This window comes from Cryptomeria japonica, chromosome 9 (genome assembly GCF_030272615.1).
Source record: "Cryptomeria japonica chromosome 9, Sugi_1.0, whole genome shotgun sequence".
In the NCBI taxonomy this organism is placed as follows: Eukaryota; Viridiplantae; Streptophyta; class Pinopsida; order Cupressales; family Cupressaceae; genus Cryptomeria; species Cryptomeria japonica.
In genome coordinates this window covers 706953361-706980802 of record NC_081413.1, presented here as the reverse complement: position 1 = coordinate 706980802, position 27442 = coordinate 706953361, and the positions used below count along the sequence as shown (strand labels likewise).

The 27442-nt window shown below is 35.7% G+C and overlaps 1 protein-coding gene across 1 annotated transcript; it reads left to right on the top strand.

Annotated features, from left to right (window-relative positions):
* On the top strand, positions 1 to 26326 carry LOC131073910 (uncharacterized). The gene is made up of 4 exons (XM_058010417.2): positions 1 to 478; positions 10774 to 10928; positions 25230 to 25291; positions 25817 to 26326. The coding sequence occupies exons 1-4, from the start codon at positions 306 to 308 to the stop codon at positions 25937 to 25939; spliced, it is 513 nt and encodes a 170-aa protein (XP_057866400.1). The 5' UTR covers positions 1 to 305; the 3' UTR covers positions 25940 to 26326.
* The last annotated feature ends 1116 nt before the right edge of the window (positions 26327 to 27442 follow it).

Genomic DNA, 27442 nt, shown 5'->3' with positions numbered 1-27442 from the left:
GATATGACTCCTATCCCTTAAAACCATGACAGACTGAGACTAAGAAGGACGGTTATTCACGGAAAATGATTAATTTGATTTGAATCTGGAAGACGACCACAAAGGCCCTCAAAGGTATGATAAGGACTCCCTAAACCATGCATATATTCATGTCCCCACTGTAACCTGCATCTACGAAGGCTACCCAATCAATATTATAAAATGACCCTTTAATTGGGGTACGAAAGAGAAGTTCAATAAATAGCAGGTGGACAAAATGTTTGGAGATCATAAGAAGTGTAGATAAAGAGCCGCAGTTGGGATGTATGCAAAAGTGGCCAAACAGAAAATTTGAAGCAGTAAATTCTGTATTAGGAATGAAGAATAAAGCAGAGATCTCCGTTCAGTTGGACTCACTTACAGAGGAAGAGCGCAGAGCATTACGCCGCAGCCGCTTTTCATCACCTCCTCCAACTCCTTCACCCAATACCCAACCCAGGTAAACACAATTTTCTATTCTTTTAAACTAGCAACGAGTTTTTTAACGAGTTTAATAAATTCGGTTAACTATTAGATTTGAAGTTTGTGTGGTTTGGACGTTTTGAACAACTGATATGAGATTTGGGTTCACAGAGTTTATTCGTGGGCACCCAATTTTATTAAATTTTCTGAAATGCTACTTTTTCAAATCCATAATGTATATTTTTCCATTTTAATTTTTCCAAAGAGTTTAATAATTTGTTTTTCCTGTCCAATGTGAATCTTTTTTGGGTTTTGAGAGCGTTTACAAAAAATAGATATCAGTTTTTTCTCCACAGAGTTGATTGTTTTTAACGAGTTAAGTAATCTGTCTCTTCTCTCAAACGTGAAGGCCATTGGACTTTGATATTACGTACAACTAATAGGAGTTTTGGATTTTTTTCACGCAGTTGATTTTAGTAAACCCATTTTATATATTCTTGAAGTATTAATCATATAAATCCATGGTGGTTTTTTGGGCCAGTTTTGATTTGTGTTCTATGAATTTGGTAAATTGGGTCTCCTGTCAAATGTGAAGATGTACAATTGATATGAGTCTAAGGTTTTTTTCAACACAGTTGGTTTTGGATGCGCAGCTGTGTTCTGAATTAGATAACATTTATTAAATGGATGCACATTTGGTCTCCTGTGGAAAAAACCTTTTATGATCTTTTGGGTGTCTGAGTCCTTTTCCTTTACTTTACGAACTAAATGAAAATATTAAAAATTGGGAACCCAATTTATTGTGTGGTTTGAGGAAACATCTGTTTTGACTTTTGTGTCTCTGGAAATAGTAGAAATATTTTGTGCCCTGGACATCAACCTGTATGTTTAAACTTTTCTTTAAAGCTTCAGAAAATAGAAAAAGGGAAATTTTGTATGCGGGTGAGATTTTTTTGTTTTATTTTCGCTTTACGGAGGAACATGTGGATTTTCTAGTGTAGTCAGGTAAAGCCAGATGTTAGCATATTGTGGGCAGCTCGATTTGTTAACCAATGCGTTAACACACATGGTCAACAAATGAAATGCACCGTTAAACCATATGGTTTATGAAGATGTTTGAAGCCCTCAACTGATAGATGTTGGCTGAGTGCACACATGTGAATATGAATTGGTCAAATAAGCCAAGTGTATAAATGCACCCTTGTAACTAAATTAAATGCTTCTACTACTGCAGGACTAAATTCCTTTAGCTAACTAAAGGTCTAATATATAATTGTTAAAGTGTTGTACTCCTTGGGTTTTGACTTCGCTAAAAGGTTTGGTAAGATAGGCCTTGCCAATCCATCTACATTTGTTTTTGCTTTTGTAATTTTTTTTGTAGGAGATTACCTTTGGTTAGATGCAACAACCGTGGTGTGTGTCTTCTTCCAAATTCACTTGGTACTTGTTTCTTCTTTGATCTGTCAAGATCTGCCACACCTTATTAAGTTGGATGTGGAATGCAACCCAATTGCAGCACTTTGTTACATCCCCTGGGATTTGAAGCTGGGGCTTGATTATTAAAGCTGTAACACCCTTACCATTCCATCTGCATCATATATGTAGTGTTTAAAGTTTAAACTGATTTCTCTTTATACATTGTGTCCAAAAATTTCTCTCTAAATAGAGAGGTAGAGTGAGAATAATTATGTGGAACAAAGTCTTCTCACAGGGATATATGCCACTGTATGAATGATGCTAGTGATCTTAGGATTGGAGAGGGTAGATGCTAGCAAACCAACCTGATAGTTGTATCCCAAAGTTTGCTTCCAAATTGGAAAAATTCTTTCGTGTGGGAGATCATCATAAATAACCTCGTTTCCACAATTGTTAACCATAGGGATTATTCGCAACAAACACAGTGAGCTAAAGATTATTAAGATGGAACAAAATCTTACCGCAAGTGTTGGGACTTGGGTGATATTCATCTGCAAAGAGTCTTTGCAGAAAGAACTTGTCAGTAGAGTATATTGCAGCATAATGTGGTGAGTTTCAAGTTTTGCGGTACAACGTATATGTTGACTTACATGTGGTGATGCTGTGGCAGTAAGTTGTGGTGCAACATGCATGGCTTGTTTACATGTGGTGGTGCTGTGATAGCAAGTGCAAATCATCTAGAAGTCTGAAGAACTCACAATTGCATATGAAAGTAGAGTTTGATGGAAGCATGAATAGCAATGTAGCAGCACTTGTGGCAAAGCTGGAATTCATGTAGCATAATCTGAGAGTAGAATGATGTTTTGGAAGATGGCACATGGTACTGCAAGCAGTCAGAAGTGAAGTTATGTTTTTGTTTCTATCGTAAGCAAGGAGCTGGTAGTGGCGGCTGTACTGGAAACATGTATGTATACTGACAATGTTAAGAATATAAGTTTATAACTATTGGTTTGTAGTTGTGTGACAACAGCTATATATGTAAGGTGATTGCCCATGTGGAGACATCATACTGGATGATATGTGTAGCATGTTGATGTCATGTTATGATCGGATGACAGTTCTATGTCTCATGGTATTCCATGTATATTTCAGATGGTTGCTATTCTCATGTAAATGCCTATATGTGTTACTTCGTGTGAAGGTACCAAAGTTAGAAGGTTAGGCAGTTGTATAGGCTTAAAGATTAGCATTGGATTGAACATCGTCTGGTGTGAAACATTAGAGCAATTGCAAAAGAAATATGTGACAGATAGATTGAAACTTTGTGAAAGACCTTGTTGTATTGAATTTTTGTTAATTTTGAATATTATAAGTGTGAATGTCTTTTGGTGGTGGGTTTTCTTCCACAATATTTACCCACTTAAATCTTTTAGTCTTGTGTAATCTTGTGGATGCATACTATTCCATTTACTTATATATATGTTGTTCAATAGATTTTGCAAGCGCTGCTGACTGTTATCTGAATACATAATCTTAAGTTTTTCTTTGTCCCAATCTGTCAGTTGTCTGCAACAGGGCTGCAAATCCCCAACAATAAGGACATGCCACTGCATAAGCAACCTGTAATAACAGATATCAGAGAGGGCAGGGAGGGAGATTCTATGTTTCTATACATAAGGAGAGAGAAAGAGGTTGAACATTCTATCCATCAGCTGAACCTTGAATTGTTTGTGCAACAAGCACTCCTGCTAGTCACTATTCCACAGCTGGAGAAACTTTTGCACTTGACAATCAATGATTGTGCCAGCCAAATGTGATTTTCATGAGTGTTTTCATTCTTCCCTCTCAAAATATGTCTTATGGCATCCCCATAACACATTAAAGGACTACTAGTTGTGCACCCAAAGTCTCAAACTGCAACCACAACATGTAGTTTAGAAAAAAGACATTGATAATCTGTTCAGCGGGCCATGGTCTAGCGGTAAGGTGAAGCAATCACCATGATTATGACTTTGTTCAAATTTCAAAATCAATGGGCTTACTCCATGCTTTAATGTGTTTTGCATTCATATATGGCGAAATAGATGGTGTTGGGTATATGTCCCATGTGGATTTTGATAGTTTAAATGCCCATTAGATGATGCTACTTTTCCAAAAAGAATTTTGTGATTGATTTTGTTCAATATCCCTTGCAACTGTGGGGTAGCAGAAGGCAAACATTACTAAGTAGAGAGGGGGTTGTCAGGAATCTCAGATAAGAAATTGAAGGCTGCTAACTTGTGTAAGCTTACTACCTGGGAAATCATATTATTCACAGCCAATCTTCTCAATATCTGCTACATCATTCAAGCCATTCTTAAGTTTGGATCCTCAGATGTCTTATGATTAAGATTCCCTTTGATTCTTGAGATCTAGATTTTCACTGGCTACACATAAAGCAGTAGGCCATGTGCATAATGTTATCAACTTATTCCATCGCTTGCTGTGGGATCACTGGAACAAAACCTTTGCTTTTAATGCCAAAATTTGAACCAAGAAATCTTTGCATTAGAAGAAATTCTTCATACAATATGATAAGGTCATTAGTTGTATTTGGGTCTTTGCAGTTTGAGATTGCAATAAAAGCTTTAATTGGTTTTGTCAAAGTTTTAATTTAAGTCTTTTTATATAGGAGTTCCTCATGCAGTGGTGGGGCACTCATAGTTGGAAAACTTGGACTTCTCACAGACTCAGCAGCTCAAAATTTTGACTCAGACTTGGGACCTGCCAAAAACTTGGCAAAACTTGACCCCTCACAAAAAACATAATTTAGAGAACATATAAGTCTATTCTGATCATCAATTTCAATTTGTCGTAATTCAAAGATTTCATATGTTATATGACCCTCAAACCAACAAATTATGCCTTCATTTCAGGATTTGGCCGAGATTCAGTGAGTAATTGGTATAGACTTTGCATGCAAGTTGTATTGACTTGGTGCAGTTTCGTTTTGAACTCACAAGTTATGCCAAGTTTGGGTGATTCCATATGAATTGTTTGACAGAGGGTGCTGGTTCAGTGGTTGTGATATGGAAATATGCACTTGGAACTTGGGTGTGAGGAGATGCATTATCATTGGCATTTGGAGCCAATGATTGCAATATGCTTTTAATCAGAAAGCGATCAGGAATTTGGGATTTGAACGAACATGGCCATAAACTTTACAGAATTTACAAGTTCGGACATATTTTTTTATATTGCATAGTAGAGAACAAAACAGGTTACAGTACGAAACCAAAATGTCAAAATCAAGCTACAAAACTACCTATGTGTATTCTAAACCAAGAACAAAAACACCCAACGTAAAATAGACATCCCTGGGATGAACAAACACTACTACAATATCAATGATGATATATATATATATATATATATTCAACCAATAGATATACAAAAGCAATTATTCATCAAAACTGTGCCAAAGATCACTGTTCCTTATTATCATTAACTGTTAAAAACATATCCGATTCCAAAATTCCAAGGAGCACATTTCCAACCACAGTCAAGTTAGTCAACCCACATGAATATTCAGACTGGAACTAACAATCTACTGATCAGCAGTATCGACACTTGGAGCACAATCCACAGTATTATCAGGTGCACTGTCAATATAACCATGAATTTGTTAATACAGTAAAGATTCTTTGTCATTTTCACTAGAATCCTTGGCTGTCCGCTATTCCTTTTCATGTTTGACCACTGTTTAACATGTATGATGTCAGACTTATGAAAGATAATAAGCCCTGGTCCAGTAGCCTGGAAATTTGTCTTTAGGGATATTCATGACAATATTAACCTGCACAATAATGAGACAGAAGGTGACTTAACTGCACGACTCAGTAAGGTACCTCCTTTTTTCCTTTTATACATTGTTATTTCTAGATCTCCATAAAAAACCATATAATCTGAGTCAAAAAATCAATCAAAACTTACTCAATTTTTTATTAAAACCCCTAACACACCCAAACAAAATTTTCTCGCAAGTAAAGATCTGTTTATTATCTCACCCAGACTTATTACCAGAAAACATATTCCAAATATTCTTGGCATACAGGCAATCAAAAAATAAATGGAGTAAAGACTCATCCACATTAAAAAATGTAGCAATCAAAAAATAATTGGAGTAAAGACTCATCCACATTACAAAATGTACATACAAACACATTAAGACCAGTAAGGACAGAGCCAACATCAAGTTTTTGTAACAATAACAGACATCTAAAGCAAGCTTTCTTCGGTTCAATGCAAGAAGAGCAAAGGAGATTTAACAGAGATTTCTAGTCCCAAGGAGAAAGACCAAGACCTCATTTGCTATTTAAAGGGTTTGTCACTTCTTGGATATTAGAAAGCATCAAATATATCTCTTTAATAGCAACTTTAGTAAGAGGGAAGCCCTCTTTCCTTTCCATGCTATCCAGTATTTTAGCATTGAATGTCAGAAGTTTTGTAAATCATAACTAGGGTTTAATGTCTTCCTGAATATATATTTCCAGGGTTGCTCCTAGAGATCTTGCAAATTTTTTTATGTTGTGTGGTTGGTTGTTACTGTTTGAAATTGAAATTTATCCATTGCCGCTTTTGGCTACTTTTCTTCCCATATAGTCTTTGTATACCAAGGAGATTCCTGTTTATAAGAGCATATGATAAATGTTCATGGTGCTGGATTTTGCATTCTGAAGTCAGATGTGGGGCCAACGACCTTCAGAGACTAAAAGAAAGTTGAAACTATTACAGATAGTTCATAAATGGAGTTCGCTAGGGAGTTAGAATGGGAATTCAAAGCTTTCTTTTATTTAACATTTCCATGTCAGATCTCCAGACAAGATTACTTCTAAACATCTGTTGTCATTTGTGTGGAAACAGCATTGTCAAAGTTGCAGTCACAAATTCTTTGTTTCACTCGTTACATTGTGAGATATTTAAATCAGTTCAACCATCCCATGGAAATCTGGATATGTGCGAGCTTTTCAAGTGATTCAATCTTGAGTTCCTGGTTTCAGAAAATAAAATATACCTTGTGTGTTGAAATGGAATAGCATTGTGATTTGAAATGTTCACAAGAAAATTAAAAGTATCATCCTGTGACTGTTGGATGAATTTTCATATTTTTTTTCCTGATAATATTGCCTATTGCTCAATGCAGTGCACAAAGCTTTAAGCAGTTAATATAACTGTTGAAAATTTCCTTGTAAACCTTGAATGATTTTGATGGTGATTTGGAGGATTGGTTGTGCAATCTGTTGATGTGTGTTTTGTGACACTAGGCAACATAGAATAAAATACCAAGTGTTCTATCCCCTCTTGAACAAGGAAACCTCAAATGCTAAATAATGTGATCAAATAAGGCAACCCCAAGGTTTACAATGCGAACAATGCAACTTTATGATGAATAGACTCAGTGGATGATATAATTTGCTGATATCACAAAGGGACTTATGCTTAACTGGAACTGGAATACTAAACTAAGTTGGACTTTAAATAAAGGGAAAAAGGGTGAAGGGTTAGAGAAATCTAAGGTAAACTTAAGGACAATGATGATAATGGATAGTGCTTAGATAAACGGATTCTATAAATCAAGCTTTGCTTCGCCATGAGGAAATATGTAATTTCCCAGTTATTTTTTTTTGATTTTTAGGCCAACAATAATCATCAACAAGAAGATAACCCATTAAGGTTAGAAATCATAAACTGAAACATGCTGGAAAAGAAACCCTTCCACTTTCTGATCACCAAGTGCCCAATGTGGGAAGGTGAGAGCATACGGGGTTGAGGGGATCGTTAGCTCAATTAATTGGAAACAATACAATGCTTGGGCGGCAATCCAGCCCCTTCCGCTTATCCAGCGGGAAAGCAAGAAAACTTGGCGGTGAACCAGCCAAGTGAGACACACAAAGATACGAATCACTCAACCGGAATATTTCAGCGGGAGGACTGAAATTACATAACAATCTCAACTCAACCGCATATGCAGCGGGAGGACCATTACACTCAGACATCACTCGACCACTTATGCAGTGGGAGGACTGAAATTACAATTTGCTTGATAATAGGCGGCAAGCCAGCCTCTTCCACTTTTCAGCGGGATGAGAATTACAAATCAGAATTGGTTAGTAGTACTACTACTTAACCTTACAAAAAATAGATGATATGAGAAGAGAGTAATGCTGAATATCCAAATAAGAACATGATTTTCTGCTAACATCAAATCTGCAGGCTGGAATTGCAAAACCAACAGCCTAAGGAACCACTAAAAAGCTCACAACTCTCTCAATACATATCCAAATCACCCAAAATCAGTCCCAAACCCACACTAGACTAGCTACGATGACAACCAACCAAAGACAAGCTATCATAACTCCCTTATTAATTTTGCATGCATCCCAATGCACATCAGAAACCCACGCCTAGCTTAGGAATTTCGATTTTGTTTAATAAATTCAAAGCTCAACCAAAAATGCCACAAACTTACGTTGTATATCGTCAGCACTCGGAAGGATGAAAGAGCCAATACCCATAACGGTTAGTCGCTCCAGCAAAGAGGTATGATCGAAAATGCACTTCAGCCATAGGCAAACCAGCAAGTTCCAAAATCGCTCCAACACCAAAAATGACTAAGATATGCTCTGAGAATATAGTAGATTACAACACACAGCTAGGTACTATGTTTCAAGTACGAAACCGGGAAGCACTAGGGAGACGCACTCCGAAGCCTCAAAAGTTTTGTCGCCAATCCGGCAGCATAACATTGCAAATTTTCAAGATACCGGAATGGGAGCCCAAGGCTCTTATTTATAACCTCACACCACAAATTGCTTTAAATTCATCTTTCCCCATTTGCATTTCATTACATCTCACGTGGACCCCAAGAGTGGCGCCATTCCACAAGTCAAACCTCACGCCAAAAAGCATGGACCACGATTTTCACTTGGCAAACACTTGAGATGAAAATAAAATAATATCTTCCTTAATAATTTGACGTCCCCTTCTTAGACATAAATTTCACCTAGCACTTAGGAGATTTTAGGCATTATTCCCAAGGTCAATAAATCAGTAGTAATTAATCAGATTAATTAAACATTAAACCTTAGGATAAGGAAATAATATTTAATTGTCACATATGACTCCAGTACTAATTACTATCAAAACCAGGATGAAGCTGAGCCTGGAAGACCACTAAACTGTTGCAGGATCAGGACCCTGTCCACTGCTAGAAATAGAAATATGCCATACTGCCACTTACTAAAAATAGTAAGTCATGAACTACTGCTCCGAAAAGCATGATCTTCGCGCCCAGTGACAGAGCATGGAGAGCTCAGTCGGACAGTATCACCAAAATAGCCATTCCCTGACTTACTAAAAATAGTAAGTTCTCGCCTCATCAATGCTGGACTCTCATTCTTCATTCCACCTAGCCTACGGGTCTCAGGAATAGGCTAATGGACCACTGAGAGGTCATCAATGAGAAGGGGACATTACAAAATAACTGCACAAAATTGATGCAATCTGCAAAGGTGGCAAAGGATTTTTCATATTGTAAACATCCATCCAAATACCCAATATTGGCACAATTGAAATGATCGTCCACAATCGAACTAGTGTTAAATTAGCTTCAGATGAACCAGTGAGGTCACAAACAGGGGATCTCATCCCCATTTAATAGAGTTGAGGCTCAAACCCACGAGCACATTGGATCAGCGAAGGCACAATCTTGCGATCACAATGGCTCAGCGAGGGTTTGAACCTTGGTGGTCACAACAACACCACCACCACTTAACCAACACAATATGGGAAGAACGCCAATAAGTACACAATTTTAGAGATAAGTTTGTCTGCAAATTTTTATTGCTGTGTAAAAGACCTTTGTTAGTGAGATTTATTAGGCTTGAAAATTCCATTATTTAGGAAAATGTGCTTTTGGAAAAGGCTTGTGTGAGTTTTTTTATCTATTGATGTTTTGAATTTGCTGTGTGATCCATCATTAGGGTGAGACATATATTATATTTGCATGTAAGAGCTCATAATATAGGTAACTCTTACCGTTATATTAGAACCAAGTAGGTCCAACTAGTTGAGTGTAATAATTAAGTTCATTTAATTTTTGATAATGTAATAAAATAACCACATAACCAAAATCTAATGATTAAAAATTAATTAATTAACTGAAGGATTGGTCTCGATGAGTGGCCCTTCATACCTTTTCAGGTTGTTGGGTACTTGCTAATTTCTGTGGCCCCTTATAATCTTCATTTCTAAATTTGATTAGCCCTTCAAACAACTTAAGCCTTTTCAATGCAATTATCATGCTTAGCTTGTGAAAGTTGACACTGGCAGTGTATGTCAAGATTACAGTTCTCTTGAATCCACCGTGCAAGCAGCCTTCTGTATCAAATGCTCTTTGTATGATCACAATTTTAGGGTCTTTTGGTCAAAAGTTGTTGCTAACTGATTCTTGCCTGGAAAAAATACATGTATGTTCATGAGATGTTGTAACATGCTCAAATGAAGGGGTTGGGGTTGGGGTTGGCATTGGAGCTTCAAGCTTACTTGACAGTTTAGTACTTAGTTGTTTGTTAGGTTGGATAGGTTATAAGTGGGTACCACAACTACAAACAATATACAAATAAATTGTCCAAAGTTATATAAATTGCGCAATTATTTAATTTTTTCGCCTTTTTCGACAATCACAATGTGCAATTCAAACAAATATTTCACCCTATGTTTTTTTTTTGTATGTGTATATTTTGGTTGTTGGTTTTGACATTCGATACAGATATATGAACTATTAAAAATTAACCAATTATATAACGCTACTAAGTGCTAGGAAGACTTTATTGTTTTTGTTCATTAAGCATGATGTAAGTGCTTTGGTTTGTCAAGGCTTGCTCATCCAGGTGGACCGGTGGCCACAAATAAGGCTGTTGCATTGGCAAAATTTTTACAAAGGAAGCTCCAAGAGCCCGGTGGATCTGCCTCTTTGGACCCTGATTTAGTTGAAAGAGCTGTGCAGGATGCGAAGAGTGCCTTGCGTGCAGGTAAATAACAAGTGTAATATGCTAGTGCAACTAATTGTTCTGAGTTTATGAATGACTTGAAAACTATGTAATGTATCAAGTGGGACAATAAGATACAAACAATAATAGCTTATCAGGATTTAATTCATCACCAAAATCTTTTTCTTATCAAAAGGGTTACAGCCAAAATTTCACTGATATACATTTGTGTCTGCTGTGGTTGTAACTGAATTATTTTGCAGGCTTTACTGGAAGTGAGTCAGAATATTTAAAGAGAGGGAACAGCAACATAAAACTATATCGAAAATTTTAAATATTCATATATGACTAAATAAGCTTTGAATTGTTAACTTTCTACTCATACAAGAACAATGAAGAATTAGTAATCAATAGTACAATGCCTTCTGAATAAGATATATCAATCTTTCTTGCTCACACATGGCGAATACTCATTATGAGTTTCACTTGCTGATTCCAATTAAGAAGTTACTGGACTAAATTGATTTGTTCCATTCATACATCTAAGCATATAACTCTCTTATTTGGCTATTTTCCTTAAATTTGCAAAAGACAAATATAAGATGCACGTTTTGCTTTTGCATTTGTGTACATTACATGATCAGATCCTTTTTTAAAGAACTGCACATCGATGGGCTCATTTTTGATGCTTTGGCATAATTTAAAATTTTCTATAGGATAAGAGGTTTTATTTACACAGTATGATTGGAATTTGGAATCACACATAAATATTTAATAATTCTCTCTTTGTAATAAACTTTTCTAACCCATTTTAATTAATCCATTCATCTTGTGCATCTATTTAACAGTAACCCATTCTAATGAAGAGTGTAAAGAAACCAGTTTTTGTGTTTATATCTTTTTATTCTGTGCTCTTTGTTTGGTTCTTTCTTAGAAATTTCTGTAGTTAGGCTGAGGACATATCACTTCAGCAATTTTATTCTCTGTTCACTTTGTTTAAAGTGAAGGAAAGTCCTTCAGAACATTTATTGACAAAGTAAAATCATTTGGTACTATTTCTATCAGCTCCCTACGGTGCCTATGGCTTCTATTATAGAATACAAACAAGTTAGCAGTTGATATGTTATTTTTAGGGATTGATTCTAGTATTTTAATGTATTTTTGTCATGTGCTCGTTCCATAGCCATAATTTTTCAGGTAACTTGAATCACATAGTGTTCTGGTTTGAACTGCCTCAAAAGAGACAAATTACAATGATGGATCCACACCTTGTTTTCTTAGGACTATCTTTTACTAAAATATGGTAGCATACCAGTGGACAGTTAGAACTAGTTGTATCCCAGAGGAGATTTTGTTTTCTCCTTCCAGCTAAGGATAAGCATAAATGCCTATACATAGATAAAGATTCAGAATGGGTATTGATTATTTTGTTTTCAACAGCTATTGATTATTTCTGCTGTCATAGGATGATAAGAATTTTTTTCGCAACCATATTTTAACTTTTTTTCACTTGCATTGAGTATTCTCTGGTTGATCTACCTTTGAAGGTTGATCTGAATTTTATTTGCCAAAAAAGACCTAAGTTTCAACATCCAGTTCTCCCTGAAGTTATTTATATACTCTCTCATTCTACCAAAGCTTGAAAGGGATTCTTTTTCCGAGCTTTCTTTTTTCAGCTGTTTCTTGATTTAACTTGTTTACTTTTCTATAGGAAATTTAAATTTGGAATCTCTTCTTTTTCATGCTAGAATATTTCTTAAATTTCATCTTTTATTTTTTAGAGTTGTCAGCTTCTTCTTGCAAGATGCTCATTCTTAAAAAGGTTTTGCACCAGAAAGGAAAATTTGAATATTCTGATGTCTTATTTCTAATAATAACAGAAGATACATAGGATAATGAAGGGCTTAATGAAGATCAAGTCAAGTATCAAGCAAGTTTTATTGTAGTTGCCAGAAAAATACACTGACAATTTCAATAAAAAAGCGGCCAAACATGCCAAATTGGAACAGAAAAAAGTGTCTTCAAATGGATTGAAGTCCATGGTCTGAAATTTCCCTAAAGGCTCTACATGCATCTGCAACAACCAGCTCCAGCAATGAAAGATGTTTGTATCAATCGGAGCAAAACTAAGTGCAGTGCCTTAGTTGAAAACCCTAGTGAAGAGGCTGTTCCAATATTAAATATTTATTAATATAGGTGTTGATAATATTGTTTTTGAGATACAACTATTGATTACTTTCAATGCTAGCCAGACTTTGATTGAATGTATTGCGAGAAATATTTCTTCATTTTTATGGAATACTTGTACTCAGTTTGTAGGTTGACTTTGTCCAAACTAGATTGTGATTGAAAAATTGAAAACTATTAGCATCTAGTTATTATTTGTAATGTCCCTACTTTGAAATATAATAGAATAATAATAATATTAATACTAATAATAATAAAATTAAAATACAAAAGAATAAAAAAAATTAAATCAAAATATAAAAGAATATAATTAAATTTAATTAAACTAATGAATGGTGAAAAGACATGGAAGGAAAAGTTGTGACTCCTTCAGCAATGAGATATAAAAGGGAGAAGAGAACTTCATTTGAGAGGGGGACAATTTGAAAATCAGAAGCGCAGATCTGATTATGAAAGGTTGTGTCCCTTTCAAAAGGCAGAATAATGAAGAGTTGCACTCTTTCAAAGGGTGCTAATGGTGAAAGGGTGTGTCTCTTGCCAAAGAGCATACATGATGAAGAGGTGTGACCTCTCCCTCACATTGAGAGATATGAAGGAAAGGAATCAAAAGGATCCAGTGAGATCACCATGGAACAGACCAGATCAGAACTGTTATTAAGTTACAGGCAGTAACATCCTTGCTCTTGGTGGTATGCATGAGGATGTGCTTAATATATGATGCCCGATAATGTGCTTATGCAGAATTTAATAGTAATATTAAATTATTAATATAGACTGCAATATGTATGACAGTCATACTTAATTTTATATATATTCATAATACATAAGAAGTTAGTGTACTTATATTCTAAATCATGTTATTACTGCCAGTATTTAAGAGGACGGGATTGAGATGTTCCAAAGAGGGGCAGTCTAAATCCAAGCAATAGGTTAAGTCCCAAGATAGGGTGGGGATCAGCAACCCATAAGCCTTGAGGGTATAGACCCAAGATAGGTAAGGGCTTGGATCTGTAAACTTTGAGGGAACCTATTGTATTTGGTCTCTAAGCACTTTGGTAACATACATAGACCCTTCTCCCTTAAAACTGAAGTAGTAGCAGGGTTTGATATCTATATTAAGAACTATGAATAATGAAACTAATCATTTAATGAGGAAAATAAATAAGAACTTGTTAATAACTAATTCAAGAATATCAATCAATTTTAGTATATTGAAATAGATCAGGTAGGGGACATTACATTATTTATGCACTATGAAGTATGCATAAGCAATATGAACGTGACTGGTAAAAATCTATATTCCACAATTCATGGGCCAAACTCTCAAATCTTTGTCTATATGCCACATCTGTACTCAAATGAATACAACCTGCCAACACTAAGGCACATAATTCTACACCTCGTCACTTAAAATGGGTGAAAACCCCTTTGGGGTGCGACTCTATCATCCATGCCACTAAACTACTTGATATTTCACATACAGGTGTGTATTTTAATGATCCTTGCCACTTAACTAATGGCAATACCAGCTTGGGTGGCAACACCATGATCAAACTCCTCATGTGTGCAATTCTATCAGTTTTGCTAGTTGAAACACCTTGGGCATGCGATTTGAATACCTTTGCCACTTACTAGTCCTCGGGCATGTACTTCTCACCTTGCTATCTATCAACCCGGGCATACCTATGAACTGATCATGTCATCTGAAGTTTATGTTCAGCATTTCATCACTTAAGTGCATATCTGCTCCTCTTTTGCTGGTTTGGACAAGACATATGCCTTGCCTGATTTCAACACTTAAACTTTCATAGGCATGTGCTTGCGTCACTCTCACCACTTGAGACAACTCCCAGGTGTGTGATTCTTTCTCATTTGCTACTTGAGGCAACCTGCTTGACACATAGAGGCATGTTCCTTGATTGGATTTGTCACTTAAGTTTCAAAGTTTACTTTCAGTTCCAGATGTGCATCAATGTTAAATAATGTCAATTGAAGAACATTTTCGAACTCAGGTGCTCATTTCTATATTCCTTGCCACTGGAAGGCTGCAAATGACTGCCAAGGAGTACCCTTTGATGCTGCCACTAAAGTTCTATGACAGACCTCTCTTTGTTCTTTGACTTTCCTTTGACAAGTTCCTGATGCACTTCAACACAAATGTTTCCGCTTCTAAAACTACAAATGACATTATCAGTTCTCTCACTTGACATGTTAATAGATGACTTATGACAAAATGATGCTCAGAAAGTGAGTTTCATATAGGTGTAACATGCTTTGGATGCTCAGAGTGAGCTGAAAGAAGGATGCAATCAGACTAAAATCTTTAGGTGTACTTGTAATAATCTATGTTTGAGAACGAGGGCCTTTTGAAGAAAAAGGGTCAGGCACCTTTGATCAAAGTAATGAAAGAAAATGAATTGCTCAATTCTCTGTTTGCAAACATGAGCATCTCCACTCAATCTTGTATTGAATAGGTGTAATCTCCCCTTTTGGGATATTCTTTTTAAACAATAATATTCACTCAAAATATTATAATAGTTTTATCCAAGATTACAAATGTATGATATATATTCAGGTCAATAGATCATAGCATAATACCCAAAGTTGATCAAATGGTGAATTCTCTGGAAATACTTTGCAAAACTGTTGAATTAAAGTATACCGTCCTTAACTCAACAGTGACAATACCAAGGACGAATTCTCTGGAAATACTTTGCAAAACTGTTGAATTAAAATATACCGTCCTTAACTCAACAGTGACAATACCAAGGACCCCGTCCCTAGCTTGTCAAGGGCATGAAAAGCCCCGTCCTTCCAACCCTTAGCCCACCCCATTAGCCTGGACACTGTCTGATTTGCAAATACTACCTAGAATTCAAAATTGAGAACTTGGTTTATTTGCTAGACTATTGCTGATTAATATTTCTTGATGGATTGGCAATTCAATCTTTAAATAGTATTTGAAAGCTTTTCAAAGGTTTGCTTTTGAATTGACTATATTTATTGCTGATTGTATTTCTGACTTGCCGTTCCTATTTGATGATCTGAATTGAATGCTGAGTTGATGTCTTAGATTGATGAGTGAATGCTAGAAAGAAGCTTGAATGATTTATTTTTTCTGAGATGAATTGATGATTGATGATGATTTGATTGCTTGTTTGTCTACTTTGTTGATTGATAGATTGCTTGATGTCTTGATGCATTGATGAGTGATGATGTTTTGATGTTTGCTTGGAATAATCTCCATATATATATATGGAAGAGTAACACCCTTTCTCACACCATCACTACTCTTGAAAACATAATTTAATTTACTTGCAAAGTCACATAATATTTCCATTGATTGATTGAATACTTTTTCCTTTATGAATTGATGATTTATTCCATAATTCTCTCAATGAAATGATTTGCCCTTTATATCCATTGCTTGAGGGATTCACCACCCTTCACAAGAAATGAGTCACCACCTTTCACAAGAATTGGGTCATCTCCCTTCATTGCTCCCTTTGAGAATAGTAATTTATTTCCAAATTGATTGATCGCTTCCTTCAGTGATTGATTATTAATTGATGGATGGAAGTCCTTCTCAAATGAAATGATCTCCCTTTTATATCTCATGTTTAAGGGAGTCTCAACTCTTCATTTCATGCCTTTTGACCATTCATTTACCTAATTAAATTTTAGTTCTATTATACTATATTTTTATTAAACGGGACATTACAATAGGACACCTAGAAGTAAAGTTCTCTTGATTTTCATTCTCCTTGAAGAGGTGGAGATTGGTAGATCCTTTAATTGTGTGAGATATATAGGCCACCTAAAGAGCATAATTAGTGGGAGCACACTTCATCTAGCTAAAGGGAATTTTCAAGCTATGTGACCAATGATGCTTGGTTATCGTCAATATGAATGATGATGCCATCCACAATCTGCAATAAATATTTAGCAAAGAAAGCTAATCTAGGGTTGAGTGACTTTGGAAGAGAAGCACATGTGACATTAATGTATTGCCAGTAAATATCATGTTTGGCAACTATATTGATCACATCTTATGAGGGAAGATGGTAAGGAAGGACATCTGAGGAACTCTTGAATGGAGGAAGCTGATCGCTAGGGATGCGAATAGATTGAAGGAGCAAACTAGTGAGAATGCTAGAAATGTCAACACTTTAGGCCTAAAGAAGTTGTTATCTTTGAAGAACAAAGTGCCAAGTAGGGTTTTTTCTCATGGCTTGGAGCGAAAATGGCCAAAGAAAATGAGTTTGAAGATGTAGAGTTTGATCTTGAATATACACTCAAGGTAAAGTGTTGGTTGAAAAGCTGCATGTATGATTTATCATGAGCAGTTTGTTTGCAATAAATAATACATTGAAGCTTGAGAGTCTATATGAGACTACAAGATGGGCAAGGATACCCAAACCAAGGCCTTCAACTTGGATCCATAAGAAATTGTAGTCTTAATAACTGCATTGAAGAGGTACATCTTTGAAAAGATTCATGCTCTAGGATTGAAAAGAAGGCATATCCCTTATGAAGTTCCAACTTAGAGAGAAGCCTCAAATTGAAAGCTGGCTGAGTGAATTAGACTCCCAACTAAGTATAGGCGTAAAGTAAATTCTATGGGGTCACCATTTTAGAAAAACTAAAACTTAGAGAAGGTCTTATTAAGTTTCACCCTAAGCTGGTGAAGCTGGTAAATAATCAAGGGCATTGAGCTTTCTTGTAAATAGACGGTAGAGTTAGAAAGGAGGACAATATTAGCAAAGTGTTTATATGGTGTATAGATTATCATGATATAAGGTGCTTCCTTGGTTCCTTGGTTTTGTTCTTTTAATACATCTTCAGATTGAAAATGGCTGGGTGATATTTAAAATATAGGGGGCTGAAATACACATCACATTGGCCTATGAATTAGGTTGATAGTATGCAAGGAAAGAACGTACATCACACATTTAAAAAGTTAAGCTCTAGAAATGTTTTTACATTATTTCAAGTTGCCTATATAGTTACAAGGGTTTGATATGCGGTTTTGGCAAGATATTTTTGGGGGTTGGGTTTATCTCTAAAAAAACATAAAAATCATAAATATACACATATTTACAGCCAAAAAATAGGAATAGAGTTCATAATAGCAGCACATGGCATCATATAAATAAAAAAGGCACCATAAAAAAAAAAAATACTACAATGTTGATTTGTCAAACTTGAATGTCATGACATATATTCATTGTTCAGTGTTAAATTAAAAATAAAAAAAAGTAAATGATTTCATCAGCTTCTATTCCACTTCAATCCTCATTAGTGTAGCGTTGAGATCCATAGGTATTATATTTATACTTCTTTTCCCCCTATTTGAATTCAAATTTGGCCATTGCTCACTAGAGGAAGTTGACATGTTGAATGAAATAAAACAAAACTGAATGTTCTTTTTTCACTTGCTTTTGGTTGAGTGTCCTCATAAGCAGTCCCTATACCACCTTTATTTATTAATAACCTTAATGGGGATCTTCTAACATAAAAATAAGTTAAAGTTGTTTTTTCTATCATCTAGGTGACCGCTATTCTATTTTGACAATAGTTAATCATACATTTTGTAATTATCTTGTTTATAAACTCATAATATTTAAAGACTAAGGAAGAGAAAGAGAATGATTGGAATGACTCTTGGGATAAGGAAGAAGAAGAGAGGCTTGTGGACATTTGGCTTGAGGCTTGTCACAACATTGGAGGTGCACACTCAATGGGGGCTAATTGTTCCTCGACAACTTCGTATGGTGGTTCCTTTGTGTCAAAATCCTTGTTGGTGGAGGTTTCTATTGTAGGGTCAACATAAATGGAATCCTAGAAACCATTTGGAATTTCAGCAATGAGGAAGGGTTTCTTTTTTAATCTTTTTCAAACCATATTGATTGCATAAAGATCCTTTCAAATTGCCCTTGGTTTCTTGGCAAGGCAAGTTTATTCTTTAAGAAACAGGCTTCAGGCTTTGATCCTGAGAAAGTGTCAATGAGATTCTTTGTTTGGGTCAATCTTCTTGGGTTGTTTTTGGAATATTGAGGCAGAGTCACATGGAACTAGTGGATATTCACCCCACTACCCAAAAACCTATCAAAGTACTCTTGTCTTCACACAACTACCCCTCCAAATTCATCATTCAATGTATCACAAACTTTCCTCTTACAACTTCTCACATCAAATGTCCTTTTGGACTTCTTCTCATTGACCACTTCCTTAGTCTACGAGGACACAATCCTACATACTTGCATGGGATGGACTAGAACCTTGACCCAACCCTATTCTGACCCTATAGGCCTAAGACAACACAATTCATCCACCTTTATGTGGTCAATACACTTCCAAGGGTGACTTACCTTGAAATGACCTAGTTGGCTACTAGCCCTATTTTTGAGGTTTTCGGCCTATAATTTGAAATTCTTCTAAACAACCCTCCAAACAAATTGCAGTTTGGGATGCCCTTTTCGCCACTACATAACATATGTCAGAATGGGCTCTTGATCTCTCAAGGTAGGGTCAATGGTTTTGACTGATCTTGTGGACCTAATGTTGTGCCAATTAAGCCACTTTTACAAAGCAACCCCTTAATAAAAACTTGGTTTCATCAAACCAAAGCTTGGAATAGGTCTGTCCGCCTTCAAAAACACCAAATCCACCCTTTGATTGGGTCTAGTCCACCCATACAACCTACAACAATCCAATTTGCTTTCAACCGGGACCAGTCACATAGAGATGCTTGGTCTTTTATTGGCCATATCTCCCAAATGCAATTATCTTCCCGTCCAAAACCACCATAATCCTAGAGTACATACATGGTCTCGACTTTCCACCAAAGGCCGATATCTTCCAAAGATGGAAAGTCAAGATATTGGCATTTGAATCCAAAACCCTAGGTAGGCGAGGGTTTGATGACTGGTTTCAAAAAAAACAAATGGATCTCCTTGCAAACTTAATGAAAATTCACCAGACCAAAGGCAAATTGAAGCTAATTCATTTCTCTACACAACCATGTGCCTTGTTTTTGCAGATGAATCCGTACAAGCAAGTACAGAGACTAGAAACAGTGAAATTGACAGGAAAATGTGTGTATTTCAATTGTATTCAACTCCAAAACTTCAACAAATCCAAATCTTCGACCACCAGAGGTATATATACCCATACATCAACCAACACAACTGCCTCCAACCGCATTTCAAAACAAATTGACCATTGGGACAAGTTGCTCCTCCTAGACAAGTTGTCAACATTTGACAACTTTTACAAAATTGGGTATTTTGGGCATTTGGCCTCCAAACATGACATGAATGCCTCAAAATGGTTCCTTACAATGCAAAACAACATAAACGACCCATCCTACCCATCCCTAGACTCCTACTGACCCGTTGACCAAAGTTGACCAAGTTGGCTTATATATGGCTGACATGATCAATGGCCTTACAAATGGGTCCAAACCTATGCAAAACCATACAAATTGATCCCGAGGACCTTATTAAATGCAAAAAATGACTAAATGACTCATGATACATCATGAGCCTTCATGATCCCTCATGGTATCCTTATGATGGTGCCCCTGCACCAAATATTGGGAGGACGAGATCTTGTTGGGCATCGCTAATTCATTTGGCCAACTTTTGGTGGTGTATGTGGTCACCAAATCTAGGAAACTTTTGATGTTTGCTAGACTCTGTTATTATGGAGGTGGACAAAGTACTCTTCTATGAGATCACCTCTATGTTATTATGGAGGTGGACAAAGTACTCTTCTATGAGATCACTCCTCCAAACCAGATGATTGAGTTCAACAAATTGTCGTCAAGGATTCCTTGGTGGTATATCATAGTTGCCTCAAAGCTAGTCATGTTGCAACAAAGTGCTCAAGCAATAGGAACTCGCATCCTTTTTGGAGGAATAATAACTCTAAGAAACATCCCCCACTCTACTTGCCCCCCCAACCCCCACCCAAAAGAAAAAGATATAAAGTGTTGGCAAATCTTTATTTTTATGGAAAAGAATATTAATTTCTATTGGCAAATCTTTCCTTTTTTTCAAAAAAATAAAAATGGCCACTTTTAACATCACTAAAATTTTGTAGAAAATCTTGGCAAATAATAAGAAAATGCATTAATTACCATGGTGAATCGTTCCATTTAAAAAAATAAAATTTCTTATGGAAAAGTAGAGGCCTAAGGTTGGAAATGAATGATGGGCTTAAGGGGTAGACTCTGTAATATTTAAATGCCACCGTTGATTTAAATATTAATATAATGGCCTTTGTATTTTGAATGATGGGCTTAAGGGGTAGACTCTGTAATATTTAAATGCCACCGTTGATTTAAATATTAATATAATGGCCCTTGTATTTTGTAAGGTAAAATGTACTTGCAATTTGTAATGTTCATGGGGTCCGAATCACTTTTAGATTGTCAATCTCCATTGAGATCAACGATCCAAAAGCAAATTTGGGCCTCAAGAGCATTACAAATCGTGGGTAGATTTCACCTCATAGAATACAGCAAGGGTTGTTAGATTATATTTTAAATCAATGGTGGAAACCAAAGATTGGTGATATGGCCCTTAAGTAACTAATAATAATGATATATTATTGGTGAATTAATTTAGATTTCTCCAATAACTTATAAAATTTAGGTCTATCTGAACTAATCATGTATCGAATATTGTGGCAAATTTTGAGTTAAAAAGTTTAATAAATTAAATCCTTTGGCAATTCAAATAAGACAAATAAAATTTTATAAAAATGTGGTGGTATGCACTTAAGAGAATTTTATAAAGTTTTGAGTTACAGCTTGAACTATTAGCCAAATCTTGATTCCAAATTTCAACTGTTAGCTAATTGGCGAATATTTTCCACTAAAAAAATCACTGATTTGGAGGAAAAAAGATCTAGTGATACCTTTGCAACCTCTTGTAAAAGAGGTTAGTAGGATCCTCTCAAAAGAGTTACAATTGGAGGAGGATTGTAGGTAGAGGGAATTAGAGCAATATATGGGTTTTGAGGAGACCCGAGTTGTACCCAGCCTTTAAAATGTTATGTAGGGTTTGCCCAAATCATGTAAAGAAAAAAAGGTATTGGAATCAGGAGAGAAGCTTTGTCCTTTACTCCTTTCCAGCTCAAGAGAGGCTATTAAAACAGGGAAACCAGCTAGGAAGGAAATTTGTTTTAAGGATCCATTGGAAGGGGCTGTTTAGTGCTCCCTAGAACATTTTTGTTCCAAACCGTCTTGATTTGGTTGGTCTATTGTGGACCTTGGGCTGTATACCCTTTGCTTATTGTGTTTATCTCCTTGGGTAGTGGTGCTGATGGTTTGCAGTCTTTTTACTGCTTGTTCCTTGTTGTTGCTCCTTGATGTTGGTTGTGGGCTTCAATGACCTATATTTCTTGCTTTGTAAACTGGTTTACCTTTATCCAAAATAAAAATAAAAATTTAAAGATTGTGATGTTTGTTTCTTTAATATGTTCTCTCTTCACAAAATGAGTTCATCAATTCCCAGGCTTAAGAAAGACATATGGGAGGAGATTGAGTAGATGGATTTCTTCAAGCACAGGGTTTGCCTGCCTTCACTTGGCTGAAAGTATAAAAATTGCCTTGGGGCCACTGCTAAGCATCCTGATGAGATGTGTGGAACGAAAAATGTCAAAGAGAAGGATGGGCGTGTATTGACAGGCTCACATTTTTGTGTTTTCCAGTTAAATTAAAATTCAGAAAGGAAAAAAAGAAGGTTACATTTTCTACATGGCTTCATTCTAGATTCACCCAGGTTAATTAGGGATGAATCTGTCCCCTTTTGCCAGGACCTTGTTTGCTTCCATAGGTGGACTGATCCAGAATCTAGACTGGGTTTGAACTGGACCCAAATCCGGATCTGTAGGTCAATGAATTAGTAACATAATGTTTTTTAGATTTTACTCTGTGGAGACACATTTTAAAACTGAAGTTTGGTAATTGTTGTACTTATGATTAGAAGACATGAAGGGCTGTGGCTGCTTATGAGAATCATTTGAAACAGAGGCCTAGACAAATTGATGTTTGGTTCTGAGATCAGGTTAAAAGAAATCACAATAAACATATGCATCGTAACTTGTGCAATTGGGACACAGCTGCTCCAGAATTGGCATATTGCCTGCCACGGGCAATAGATTCTATGGGAATGTGAAAAACCATTTTTTAATTATGGAAGATGAAAATGTAAATTAAAATCAATCCTTGATAAATTGAAAGCAGATTCAATCTGAATTCTGAATTGTAAAACCAGTCTTGACTTTTTCAACTTAGAAATTATCATGTTTAGCTTCAAGTGCATTACATAGCATGTATACAAAGCCTCATGCAACATTCAGATGTTGAAGTAAAACTTGCTTTAATGTTCAGCTAGCTATACTTTATGTTTATTACTTTGAGTTCCATGTCATACTATTCAAAGAAGGTGAGGTTTTGATTCATATCTGTCTGTTGAGATCCAAGTTTGGTTCACTTCTGAGTCTCTGACACCTTTTATATCCAGAATGAGGATGCCTCATATTTGTTGCCTTAAAGGATAATTTTAAGATTTTTAAGACCAGAGAAAATTTTATGGTGTTTAGTTTTTGACAAGTTGAAACTGTTGGCAAAAAATTGTTTTCGCAAGACAGAAAGTATATATCATAGGCTAGCATTTTAGAATATATATTGATTTACAAGTAGTACTTGTAGATTTTGGTGTATTTAATTAATTTATGTACAAGATATATAAAACCTTGGCTAAAGTTTAATGTTTTTTTTCCCAATTGGCAAGCCTAAACCATTGAAAAGCAACATAAAAACAATAGGCAATTGTCAAAATAAACCCAAAATTTTCCTGCTCAAGAAAATTTGGACAATGGATTGTTCTGACGGTCATTTAGTGGAACAAATTTTGCTCTAGCATTCTTATCAACTAGAAGCCATATTGTGCTAAGACTATATGACATTCAACATTTCAACGAAATCATATGATAGATACTTTCAGAGTTTCTTGGTCAGATTTCTTTCCTTATTGAAGACAAATGACAGGTCATGTGCTTCAATTAAGTAGATTCTACTAATACCATAAATGTCAATGTAGTGGGTCCGTATTATTTGGGTATTCTCACTCTTCTTTCATTCAAAACCACTACGATGCGTGTGAGGAATTTGCTTCCCTCTCACTCTGTTTTTCACTTCATATCATCAAGTTAATGTGACGATGGATGAAATTAATTGAATTGACGCTTAGGAGATTGAGTGGCATTTTGGTATGTATTCAGCTTGAGGGTGGATTTGGTTTGGTATGGTGGGTGGAGGTACAAATATAGTTTTATATTGCATCATATAATTTAAGAAATCCTTTCTTCTGTATATGGTTTCAGGTGATGGTCTAGATTGTAGAAATAGAAATATCAATGTCTCATGATCCATTTAGATATGTTAGTTAAAGCTGGAGTGATTATGGAAAAGATTAAACAGAACACTCCAAGAGAGTAATTTTGTAAAGATGGATTGAAGACTTATGTTGGCATGTTAACAAAAAACTAACTAGTAAGTTACATTAAAAACAGTAATGCAACTACTAATTGATCAGCTTGATGAGAATGGATATTTTTCTTTCGTAAACTTGTTTGAGGAAGAATGCTTTGATTGACAAGAGGTTAGTAAAATAAGAAACACAATTCAAAATATTTGAACTTTCAAAATAATTATCTCGTAAATCAGAATATTCATTTGTGCTGCCTTGCTGACCATGAACTTATTCAGAACCTCCTTGATTTCTCATTTCATCTTCTCCATGCTGCCTGGTTGACTGATCTGATTTTTTCCCTATTGGCCTTCATTTTCAGAAATAACTTGTATGTTTATGCATCGCTTTTCAAACAATTCTTTTTGAGCACAAGGTTTCTTTTGTGAAGAACTTTAATGTTTTCGTTTAATAGGTGTAGGTTTTTTCATGTGCAATAAAGACATAGATAGATAATGACATCTATTATTCAGGGCCTTAGGCCATGGTGTTCATGCACATATTGGGGAAATTGTTGGGGAAATTGACAATCTATTTGTGTGATTGTTTTACTTTTTTCATTCATCATAGCTAAGTTATATCCACTGAACTTTCTATTTCTGGTGGCATTCAGATGCTAATTCGGAATCCACAAAACGGGTTCGGCATGTTGTCTCATTTCCAGACGATGCTGAGGTTTGTAGCTTTGCTCATTTGTTTTCTTATTTTAATGGTTGATCTGCATGCTATAGAAAATTTCTCCATTAATCAGGACAATTTTAAAAATTTGCTTTTTTCATACATAATGCCTTCTGAAATTTATTTTGACCTTGCAAAACAAGCATTGTCTTCAAATGGTTTGTTCAATCTATTGTTATTTCTGCAAGTGTTGAACGTGTTTTTTTTGCTCTTATATTATATCGAGCGAAATGTTTCTACCTGGCATATTAGTTTTATAAATTACATTCATTCTGAATGTCTAAGAGGCTTGGGTTTTTCCTAGGAGATGTTTGCCATTGCATGTTGACTAGGTTGGGCTTGTGAGTGTATAAATTGAATCTTACAGTAATCTATCCATGCTTGCCGAACCATCTCACATGTAAAGCCTATTTAAAGAGAATTGCAGTGGAATGCATACAATTTCTTCAATATTGATTCAAGCTGTCGCAGGAAGTATTTGACTTCACAAGGTATTGATTTGACATTTCAAATATCATGCAGGAAACGGATGACCAGGAACTTGACAAAACAGACTTGGAACTTGACAAGCCTGTTAAAGCTAAGAAGAAAAAACAGAAAAAGAAGAATAAACAAAAGTGGGTTTTGACATCTTCAAGTTCATAAGTGTCCACCCTGCAAATGAGTTCAAATGTACATTTCACTGGAAATGGGAATGGGCATGTTTACTAGATCGATTTGGTGGTGCTTGTTGGAACCTAAGAAATTGATAATACGTTCTTCCTTGTTCAAATTCATCTATTATCATTGAAGAATGCGTATAATTGTTAATAAAAATGATGAAAGTAACGCATTTGTGCAAGAAAGTCGGATATATATTGATGGGTGCCTTCTTCGGATGCTAATACTTCCTCTTGCCATTTCTTTAAAGGGTAACAAGTAGAAGTAGAGCCAATTTCCTAGTATATGGTGCTAATGATTTTTCAATCTCATGAAAATGTCTGTAATATCCCTTGCCAAATCTGATTGAAAATTTCTGATTTAAATGCTCAAGGAATATTGGCAAACACTTGTCATGAAACTTTTGTATTTGCTGATTGTGGTTTCTTTTTGATATTTTGATTTATGAGATGATAATTTGCATTCATTGAACTCAAAAGGTCATATATCAAAGTCTGAAACTAAATGAGAATGCAATGTAACACCTACCACTAACCTTTCAATGACAATGTGTGACTGAAATCATATGAAATATGCATCTACAGCTGTTAGACATTTCTACGAACATTTGGCATGCATTCTAAGAGACCGAAATGCACTTACAACAAATTGTCATTAGCACAAACACTTGTCATACATACATGTAATTCCCACGTGCCAAAGAGTGGTACTAACAGTAATAAATGTAACCTCCAACAATCTGAAAATCGCTCTTCAAACCCCTTTGAATTTCTGTAGATTAACTCTTCTAAAATGCATTAGTATTGTAGCGATTTACTATTCATGGGTACTGTAGCAGCTGATAAAAGCCTGCAATCTGCTCTTTAATGGCTGAGCTTGATAACTCCCTACAACTTGGAATTTGACCAGCAATTATACTCCTTCTGCTATGGTCCGGCCATCATAATTAATTCGCACCAGTCTGAAGGTGCTGCAAATTGACCAGCAATTGTTGCATATGTCTTCTAATAACCCTAGCGCCCCCTTTTGCAGCAAATCCGAGATTTTTGACAGCCTGCAGGTATTAATTCGAACCCTAGAAGCATGTGCGGCCTTGCATCAGTACGGCCTACAACTGATTTAAAATAACTCCTCAAAATGCTGATGGAATTCGTTGAATTCCCTTGTCCAAGGTTGGAATCTGATCTGCAAAAAGTAGATAATTGTTTGGCACTGAAAATTCCTTCAAAACTTTACCAATTCATACAAACTGAGCTTCCGAATGAAGCCCTCCTTGAAGACCAAATTCAGGAGATATCACACTCCCTCAAATGGTTGCACAATTGAAGAATTTCCGCTCTCCAATGGCTGAAGTCGAAAACCTGGTTCCTTCTTCTCACAAACTTCACCAATTTCAAAATGCATGATATTGTCAAACACTTGTCATGAAGCTTTTGTATTTGCTGATTGTGGTTTCTTTTTGATATTCTGATTCATGAGAAATCACAA